This window comes from Grammomys surdaster, unplaced genomic scaffold, assembly GCF_004785775.1.
Source record: "Grammomys surdaster isolate TR1022 unplaced genomic scaffold, NIH_TR_1.0 150, whole genome shotgun sequence".
In the NCBI taxonomy this organism is placed as follows: domain Eukaryota; kingdom Metazoa; phylum Chordata; class Mammalia; order Rodentia; family Muridae; genus Grammomys; species Grammomys surdaster.
The window spans coordinates 4,065,531-4,076,284 of record NW_021604608.1 but is presented as its reverse complement, the minus strand read 5'-3'; the positions used below and the strand labels follow the sequence as shown (position 1 = coordinate 4,076,284).

At 38.0% G+C, this 10,754-nt stretch overlaps 1 protein-coding gene across 5 annotated transcripts in view; it reads right to left on the bottom strand.

Moving 5' to 3' along the window:
* Positions 1-8,676: 8,676 nt before the first annotated feature.
* Positions 8,677-10,754, bottom strand: part of Slit2 (slit guidance ligand 2) — a 320,684-nt gene continuing 318,606 nt past the window's right edge. For 3 of the 5 annotated variants that reach the window (XM_028765192.1, XM_028765190.1, XM_028765193.1), the window contains one exon: positions 8,677-10,182. In XM_028765192.1, coding sequence (XP_028621025.1) covers positions 9,941-10,182 — 242 coding nt within the window. In that variant the 3' untranslated portion in view covers positions 8,677-9,940. The remainder of the gene's footprint in view (positions 10,183-10,754) is intronic. The other 2 variants (XM_028765191.1, XM_028765189.1) reach the window with 1 other exon arrangement.

Below are 10,754 nucleotides of genomic sequence, written 5' to 3'. Positions count from 1 at the left end.
CTCAAACTCCGAAATCCGCCTGCCTGTGCCTCCCAAGTGCTGGGATTAAAGGCATGCGCCACCACCACCCGAGTTCAGTCTTGGTTCTAATGGGAGATATTAGATTATGGAATGAATGTTTATGTCTTCCTCTAATTCATGTGATGAAACTCCAACCTTGCTATGAGGAAACAGAAGGAATGGTCGTAGGTATAATCAAGCTTTTAGGATATTATTACAACTATATTTGATTATCACAATGGGTCCCTTGTGAGGGGATAGTAGTCACACCGGTAGAGCAAAAAGTAATGTATTATTCTCTAAGCGCAAATACTGAGTTGGTTAGTCATTTTGATTTACAATAACAAAGTATCATAACCAGAAGTTCACTTCAGCTTTAAGGATTGAAAAAATCCAAGGTCACAGAGAACTATATTGGTTGGGTTCTAGTGAAGACCTCCTTCTCGGTAGTTGACTCGAGTTTTTGGAAACCGTGAATCATGAGAGCCCACTGGGCTTTTCTTTATGATAGAAACAATCACCTCCCAATGGTCCTACCTCCCAGCACTGTCACATTGAAACCTGTGATTTCAACATGTGAATAAAGGTTTGTAAACCTTTAGCTTACATTATATAATGATTTAGGAAGATAGGCTGTGACAATTAATATGGGCAGTCAAAGATGGGTGTAGGGCTCATGCCTTTAATTCCAGCACTCAGGAGGTGGAAATAGGAGGATCTCTGAGTTCACAGTCATCCTGGTCTACAGAATGAATTCTAAGACACCCATGTCTACACAGAAAAACCCTGTCTTGAAAAACAAACAAACAACAACCAACCAATCAAACAACAGCAAAAGTCAGTTATAACAGGATCTAAAATTACCTAGGAGGCAAATATCCAGTTATATACTGGGTTGATAGGAATTGAAAGAACAACTCTGCACATGGCCATCACCACTTCATAAACCAAAGTCCTAGCCTAAATGGCAAGAGCACTAAGCTAAACATCAAAGACTGTTTTCTTCTTCCTGACTCAGATAAAGTTGTGACTAACTTTTTCCAGCTCCCTCAACCATCCTCATCCCACCTCTGCTATTATGGACCAACTCCTCAAACTGTGAGCCAAAATAAACCATTCTTTTGTTAAGTGGCTTCTCCCATGAATTTTTTTTTTTATAGCAACAACTATATGGTGACCTTCTGTAAGACAAGAGGACGCCTCCCACCAGGATTCAAATGAATTTATCCCTTGTTCATGGGTTTTGCAGCATAAAAAACAGTGAAAAATATGTTTCCATAAAATAACTTGAGGCATTCCACCTCTGGATTTTGTTCTTGTACTCTGGGATAAATTAAGCAAATCTTTTCTTATTCTTAGAAGAATAAAAGAAAGTGAGTCACAGGAAACTATTACTACTCTGATACCAGGACTTCTTTATGTTGAAATAAGCTTGAGTTCTCAGTGAGAAGTTGATTATAATCTTTCTTAATGCTTGCACATATGTGAGGACCCTCATCTTAGGTACAGTGCAGCATGGCTATAAGGGAGTTGGGGACTAGAGAGAAGAGCTTCCTTTTCTCCTAGAGGGTCTACCTCTGTTCCCAGTACCCTCATCAGGTGGCTCATAACTGTAGTTTTAGCTCTAGGGGATTTGATGCCCTTTTCTGGCCTCCACAGGCACCTGCATGCACGTGGCATATATTAATAGGTATGCACACATACATAAATAAGAAGAAATCATTACAATTGTTCTGTTTTGGGATATTTATAAGGTATTTGTCTAGTTTTCCTCCAGAAATGAAAGAACTTTCTGGAAATTTGTTGATAACTAGCCATATGAAGCATGGTTATAATGAAGCAGGCAGCTACTCTATCTATTTGGATAAAACCATACATTCTCATGTGAGGTGGATATTATCCCTTTTTGAACCTCAAAGGGAGTTTCCATTGCTCTGCCATTGTTATCATATGAATAAGATACAGGAATGTTCAACACCATGTTCCTCATGTTCCATCCATCTGGGTTAACACCTATGTGTAGAAGGAGCAGAAGAGGAAAAGTGATATTCTGATGTTGTCCTTAAAATGCTGCAATTGATCCTATGAGTGAAACGGAAACTGATAATGATCCTTCATGAACCTCATAGTTTGTGACATGCTGGTATATTCTCAGGACTGGGGTGGACACATCTCCATTATATTCTAATGGGAAAGTGAGATACTGGAAAAGTTTTCTCAATGCTCTCAGACCCGGGATGTGTTTCTACATGTGATACACTTTTTATCAGGGATCCAGTGGTTGGCTTCCACATCATTTCATAATAGTCAACTGAAATATAGAAATGGGATTAGTGGACATTGAGATTCTGCTTTTCAAAGGAATAAAATCCAACCTAACATGACTGTTGTACACAAAAGTACAATTAGTAACTTGTTGTTATTATTTTTTACCAAATCCTGTGGGTTATTTGTTTATACTTCTCTGTCTGTCCATCTGTCTGTCTGTCTGTCCCTTTGTCTATCTCTGTCTGGCTCCCGCTGTCCCTATGTATGCATTCATGAATGTGTGTATGTGTGCATTCATGTGAGTATATGTGTATGTGTGTGTTTGCCCCTGTGTGTGCACATGCTTGTGTGCATACAGAAGTAGAAGGACACCCCTAGGCCTGATCCATTGGTACTGATGGAGTGAATCTCTTGCTTTTTTTGGTACACTGGGCTTCTATTGTCCTAGGTTGTGAGGGGAGTAGGGATGGGAATCATTGTTCAAAACTTTTGTTCTCTGCCTTTTCTATGATACAGTCATGTGTTTATAGTCTGAACTATGAACCCATTTAAAATAAGGATGAGAAAGGAAAACAAGGCCAAGTGAAGAGAAACACAGAAAGAATTTGCACTTCATTTTCTGAGTATTTAAATCATCATGCTTTCTCTTTGCCAAATGATAAGAGATTTATTTCCTAATCAGACAGCATTGTGCATGCCATCCAGAAATGTTTTCTTGTTCATTTCACAACTTCCAAAAGGAGTTGACAAGCAGAAAGGAAGAATTGTAGCCAATCTCAGAATAAACAGGAAGAAAAAAGATCAATGCGATCATGTAATTGAAATTGGAGGGGATTCAGGGGTAGAACCACAAGCCTACACAAACCAGGATTGAATAACTGCAAGGCTGGACACTCAAGTGTGCATCTGTCTCTTTCCTATGATGAAACAGGGCTTGGAGATTAGTGAGAAGACTCCATGATCATTCTAACAGAGCTTTGTCCACATCTTTTGTTTCATATTGCTTTTCTTTACAAAGAAGAGCTTATGACCATGAGTAAATTCAGGGTTATGACGTTGCTCGTGAGCCTTTGGCCATCTTAAGCAGTAGCAGACTCCACCTGCTCCCAGGCAGCACATCTACCTAGGAACAGTCAAAGCTACTGACAGTCAGGTAAAAAAAATCCTCTTGCTTTAGTTTCTTATATTGGAAGAAATTCTCATTAAAAAGAACTGTTTATATTCTTTCCAAATAGGCAATGATAAGAGTGTTTTAATGTATCTTTACTAGGAAAGTGTTATTCATTTGCATTATAAAAATATCCTTTAAGAAATATTTTGTCATTTCCCAACACCTTATTTGACAATTTAGTCTGTCTATCAATTGTACAAAATCAATATTTTATTATGGCCAAAGATAGGAGACCTGGAGTGTGTGACCTTGGGCAAGTCACTTAATCTCATAGTCACCATCTATGCAGACAAAAAAGAAAATGCTAGATAAGTCTCCAAGGTAGAGTAAGATTAATGACAGCACGTCTCATAGATAATTGTGTCTGTGGCTCTTTTGCCAGTCCCCTATCTTTGTATGTGCTTTTCAATTTTTATTTTCATTTGTATCCAACTTTCCCCATCCACACATTGCTGCAAAGACAATGCTTATTTGAAATGTGAGTGGGCAGTGTTCCATCCTTCTGGACAATGGTTGAACTTCTAAGTGCTCTCCTTTCTCCCTTTGTGGTAGGAAGAGGAAGCCAATGGAGAAGGCCTTCCAGGTAAGAGCTACTATGCATAAGTACCTCTCCTCTCTGGGTATTTCCTGGTTCCTTTTTCTCAGGCATCTTGATTCATCATCCCAGATTTCTCCTGTCCTATTCAAAACCAAGTAGTTTCTTGGTTAATCAGATTCCATCCTGTCCTTCCATTGTTGACATAAAAATTCTCTTCAGAGCACATGTACTCTCCTGGGCTGTATCTAAGGTTATCCAAAGTCAATGCATACTGACCCACCAAATGGCGAACCTATGATCCCATCATATTTTCCAGGTGCTACTCTGACCATCTTCTGTTGTCCCTAACACATGGCTAACCAGTCATGTCTGCCTGTGTTAGAATTGCCCCATTATCCTCTCTATTCCGGGATGAAATTTTCCCTCTGAAAATATAAGCATTATATGAAGTCAGATGCTACTCTTCTGCTCAAGTGCTTTCTGATATGTTTCTGAATTTGTCCACCCATTTTCTTGGCTACAACTACAACCTGAATAGGGAACACTTTTGCCTCTTCCTATGTCAACATCCCATAGTCCACGATTGATTTCCTTTTAAATATTCTTTGTTGTCATTTGTCACCATAAAAATAGCTTTAGAGAGATGACTATAGTACCTCTTTCTGAGGAATCTGGTGTAGCTGAATAAAACAATTGGGTGTCATTCTCTATATAGTGGGAATTAAAGATACTTTCCCATGCTCCAGAGAGATATATAGTTTTATTCAATAGACTGCATAGCAGGCTACAAGATAAAAGCCTCGGTTTTTTTAAGTCATCATCATTGACCTTTCAAGATATTTTCAGCTCAATGCAATCACTATGGTTTAACTAAAGTCTAGATTTTCATTAACATTTTTTAGTGCATAGGAATTTTCTGCTAGATTTCTATTTGACTTATTTCTTAAGTGTCTGGCCTTGGTATGATCAGAAAGGAAGAATGCATTTCAGCTCAGATTTGTTAGCAGCTATTTCAATTCAGTGACACTGGCCTTTCAGCTTGTGAGATTTGGAGAATAATATCCCTAGATTTTGATGTTACTGTCAGATACTCTTTTCAGAGGAATTTCTTTTGGAAATTACAGGAAGCTGCCTTTGCATGGCTAATTAGCTGTTATTTTAAATGGGAAATATCTTTCATTTGCCATTTGGAAAACCCATTGCTAATAGGCACTCAATAGTAGAAAGCATGCTGAACGTTAAGAAACACGGTAAATAGCCACTATTGAATTGTATACATGTAGAACCAATGCATGTTTCATGTAGGACCCACCAGATTCCTTCACTTCCTTGACAATGCTAAGTTCCTTCCCTCGTAGATTTACGGCCACACTGCTTTCCTTGGATAACCTGCTCCAGTCTCCACGAAAACTTTCATCACTTCCATTCTCCTCTCTGCTTTATCCTCCGTGACAGGGTCTAAAGTGATTTACTCAGAGAACCATTCCACTTATGTGACTGAAAGTTCCTGTTGTATTTTTTTTTAATATAGTCAAAGATGACCTTGAACTTCCAATCACCCTGCTTATAGTGATGGAGAGCTGTAATGGCAGGTTTGTACCACAAAGAGTGTTTTTTATCAACGATGAAAATGCTCCTTTGCTTTTTGTCAACTTGACACAGGTGAAAGTCATCTGGTAAGAGAGAACTTCAGTTGAACAATGTTTCCCAAAGAGTGGCCTGTAGGAAATCCTGTAGGTCACTATTAATAGCTGATGTGTGAAGGCCCATCCTAGTTTGGGCAGGTGGTCCTACCTTGTATAAAAAAGCAAGCCAGTAAGCAGTGTTCTGTGGTTCTGCCTTTGGGTTCTTGTTTACATTCCTGCCTCGGCTTCCCTCTGTGATGGACTAGCAGCTGTCAAATGAAATAAACCCTTTCTTTATATCCCTTTTGTTTTCTTCATATAATTGGTAGCAAGGTAGAGCATGGGGACCAAACCCATTGGTTCTATGCTTACTAAGTAAGCACTGTATCAAACAAGCAACACTCATGGCTGGGCTGTACTTTTCCTAGTGTGCCATTGTTTCCTTAAAGGTGCAGCCCAGTCTCATATTATATGTCAGTTTGATCCTTTGTGTAGCATCTGTTACTGTCTTGGTTAGCTTGCTACTGATGTGATAAATCACCGTGACCAAAAGCAACTGGAGTAGGAAGAGTTTATTTAGCTCATACTTCCTTATCTTTCACAGACCATCATCAGAGGAAGACAGGGAAGGAATTTGGAGGCAGGGACTGAAGCAGAAGCTATGAAGGCTCTCTGGTTACTAGCTTGCTCCCCATGGATTTTTCAGTCTGCACTCTTATAGCACCCAGGACCACCAGTCCAGAGGTGGTACTGCCCATAGTGATCTGGATCTTCCCATATCAATCAAAAACCAAGAAAATACACGACAGGCTTGCCCACAGGGCAATATTGTGGGGGTATTTTCTCAATTGAGAGTCTTTATTTGTATAAATGACTTCAGCTTGTGTCAAGCTGACATAAAACTTTCCAGCACAGTCACCCAGCCTAGCTTCAGTCTCATATCCATGAAGCATAAGCTATAATGTGGGAGAAATGGTCTGCTTTATCTGTACTACATGAAATAGCTGCCATCTTTGCTTGTAATTGATAGAAGACACGAAACAGAAATCATCTGTTAAGTGACTTGTGAGTACACAAAGAAGATGAAGAAGGAAAATAGCTTCTATGTTTTTATAGCTTTCTCTGCTTTATGTAATACCTTACATAAAGCTTCATATACTTTTTATAGCTTATATACTTTTACAGACATCACTTTAGAAATAATGGTCAGTAGAGGAGGCAGATGACACCATAAAGTTCAAGATCTTTATGTCCTGAATTGATTTCAAGTCTTTTAATCATTTCTCCTGAAAGAAATGTTGCTGACAAAGCATATCATCCATAAAAGAAAATGCTCTGGGTAATTCCAAAGCAAAGGTTGCTCGGTTACTGCAGAGAAACAATTTCAGTCTGTGGGCAGAGCAAGTCCTATAGATTGAGGTGGTTATTTAGTGATCACACTCTTCAATTCATTGCATGTCCAGTTTCCTGATGCAGTTTCACTTATGTGGGGATTAAAAGTAATTGGCCATGGATGCTTAAGAACTTCATCTTTCAGGTTTCAAATGTATATTATTGTATGTAATACTTTAAATTTTGTATTTTTAGAAATCAAATTCTGTCGCCAAAGCTCTAGAATTGTTTTTTATTTAAAAGAATGCTATGTCACGGGCTTATAAGTGAGAAGCAATTTTTAACAAGAACAATTGTCTTTAATTTGTGTGATTTTCTAATAATTATCTGGCTGTGGGATTTTCTCCATTAAAAGCTCATGACTAGATGACAAATCAAGTGTGACCCTTGCAAAATTAACTCTGCTCAAACGTCAGAGAAATAGAACTTTATTTTGTGACTTTCTAATCAGGAAGAATAAAAATATGTCATGTGAAAACCATTATTCTGTCTTTTTTTTCCCTTTAAAACAGAAGCAAAAAGTCCAATCTGTAGTAAGATTACCTAAATATTCAAGATCAATAGCCCTGAAAATAAGGCTTCAAGGCTTAGTAATCACCAAGCGGAGTCAATTTGTGACTAAACTGTTGTCTACATCATCAGCAAATACAGTGGTGTAAACTGCCTACTACTCAATCCAGCTCCTTTAATTTCCAGCCTTGTGTACCTGATTAAACTAGGAGACACAGGAATCCCATTCATTTATAGAGATGGTGAGTTTACCTATAAAACTTACAGCATAGCTCTTTCTGTGCAATAAGCAATCCACAAACACTAGCCATTAAGTTTCATGTTTATCAGGGATATCAAGTGGAGATCCTGGTATATTTGCAGATGAGTCTTTGCTTAATGAATAATTCAATACCTTTGTTAGAAGAAGCAAGCCATAGGAACACATGAATGTTTTATTATAGTTATTTAATATTTAAGTCATCTTCAACAAGAATGAGTAAATGATTGGATGTTCACACCTGGAAGATGGTGTGTATATCTGTGTACGTGTATGTGTGTGTGCACAATTGTCTTAAAAGAGACCAATCACTCATACAGTGGAACCAAGTATTAATATTCTGCCTTGACAATGGCTCTTCCTAGATCTGAGTGGATGCCAGCTCTGGATTGCTGGTTCAAGGTAAGGCAGTGAGACTCAAAGAAGACCTTCTGTGTTAGCTATATTACATCTTATACTTCTTTTTGGTGGGATAATTTAATTTAATATGCATTTGTCCTAGCAAAGAATATGTTATTCTGTCTATCTCTTTTATGAAGCCTTTAGATATTAATTCCAAAGCAATTTCTGGCAACATAAAGGTATAGGTTGCCTTTCCTGTTCTTTTCATGTCACTGTGTCAAGTTCATAAGGAGCACCTGCAACTTCTAAGAAAACGGCCAAACTGTTAGTGAAGTAGATTATCTTTTAATTTACAAACAGTAATGTAACTGATATTAGTCTGGAGAAAGAAAAAGCATACCGAAATTATACACACACATCTAAATTTCATTGTTAAAAGTGTTTTCTTTTTAAAGAAACATCTGCATCTTCACAGGGGACCCTGGGATTTTAATGAAAGAGCACAGTCCACTATAAATCATTATCAAATCTACATTGTAATTTAGCAGCAAACAGGTTAATGTGGGAGCAGTAAGGTAATAAAGGAGTTTTATTGTTTGGAGAGAAATTACAATTTTTGACATAACAGTCTTTCTTCTCCCACCCTCCCCCAAAGCATGTCAGGGAAATGTTTATTAATTAATTTGCAAAACATTTACTTCTTACTGGCCATTGCTACAGATGAGTTCCTTCTTCCTGTGAGGACATGTAGCAGATGGATGGACTTGCTGTTTCTACTCTGAGACTTTGCAAGCCGTCTGCAAGTGTCCTGAAGGAGGCCACAGTTCAGTGACATCAGTGGTCCGATGTCAAGTCAGCTAACAGAACAACACATACTTATCCAGAGATAACAAAATAACATCCTATGTTAGTACTATTGCCAAAAAAAATCCTGATTTTTTTTTAAGTTTGAAAATGTACAAAAATATCAGGATAATTATAAATTAATATATATTAAAGCATCGAGAAACAGTCCAAAATGATGATCTAAATCGTTAAGTAAAATGTACTTTAATACAATAAATATTCCTCATTGAAAATGAATACTGTATAGGGCTATTTAGAACTCATAGAAACAAAAATTCATATTACTAATTTTTTATTTATCAATAATCTATTGGTTCTTTATCATCTCTTTTGTCATTTATATTACAAAAATTTAATACTGGAAACTGGTAGCTAAACACTTTCATGTGCTGTTTTTCTGCTTATGTGCTATCATTTGCCAAAGACAATAAAATACATCGCAGCACTCCACACTCATCTCTCTCCGAATGAAACCCAGATGTCAGGACACTTTAGATCTTGCACAAAATATATCTCATCCCTTGGATCTATCTACAGATTCTGGATTTCCATTCATCTACCTCACAGTCTCATTCACACACTTGTGCTCGATGTGTCCTTGGGAACTGATGGGAAGGGAGTCATGGGTTTGACGCTCTGGGCAAGACCATATGAGCATACAGTCCCATAGCACGCTCTTGTATATGTGCTTCTGCTAGTTTTAGCATGTTCCAAAGATGGCTCCGTGTTGCAATGGTCCCCACCGCTGCACTAATGCCTCCAAGTGTGGCTTTTCTTCACACTTCTCCAGTGTAGGGGGAGCTTTAGTAGAGCATGTCTTTTATTATTATTTTTCCAAATGCAGACAAGTCTTTACTATCATAATAAAAATAAGTCTGTTCTGTATTTTACAATATATTTCAAATATTTCCATTATGAAGCATGAATTAGTCCAACATGGTCAAGAAGTGTACAACCTTCGCCGAAGATAGAAGCTTCTAGAGACGCGCTTAGGAGGCACATCTTGCGCAGCCGCACTTCACCACCTTCTCAACCTCATCCACAAATGAGGATCCATCTGTGCATTCGAAAGAGTATTTCCGCCTCTTGCTTCTCAGAGGTCCACAGCACTGCCCCCCAGTACACCCGCCTCTGCATTCCAAGCGAGATACTTTCTTAGTTGTTTGACAGGCAGCATAACCCTGCTGCTTTTGGTAATAATCTCTTATCCGTTCTCCTCGACAAGAAATTTCTAGAAAAGAATAAGGACATAAGAACATTTTTAAAGGATAGACACTGTTAAGTTCGATAGAGTAACTGAAAGTCAAGATCTCCATTCAGTGGTTGCTGTCCTTCCTTCCAGTTTGTAAATGCTATTTTTACTGTGATGCCTGTGGCCCACATTATGGACTGATGGCATGCCCTATTCTTCCTTGAAAAGTGTATCTTTTAGGTCCCTATTTCCACCAGAGTGAATGGTGTACATGTAGACAATAAATACAACATGTTTGTTCTGACAAGAAAATTGGATTCCTAAATCTTTTCCTTTATTACCAAAAAAGAGAAATAATACACATCTTCTGGTTTTTACAGGACTAACAGCTGGTTTTGTTTACCACGGGGAGCAGTTTCAGAGAGAATGCAATTTAATTTATTAGACCTAGAATTTAATATTATCCAATATGTTACTTAATACAAGTAACATTCCACTAACTTCATAAATTATGCTAGCATCTAGTTCAAAAAAGAGACATCTGTTAAAAGCTTCTGTAGGCACGTTCATCTTATTTGTCTGATGCACCAAAGTCGGTGCCAGCTGGAGGC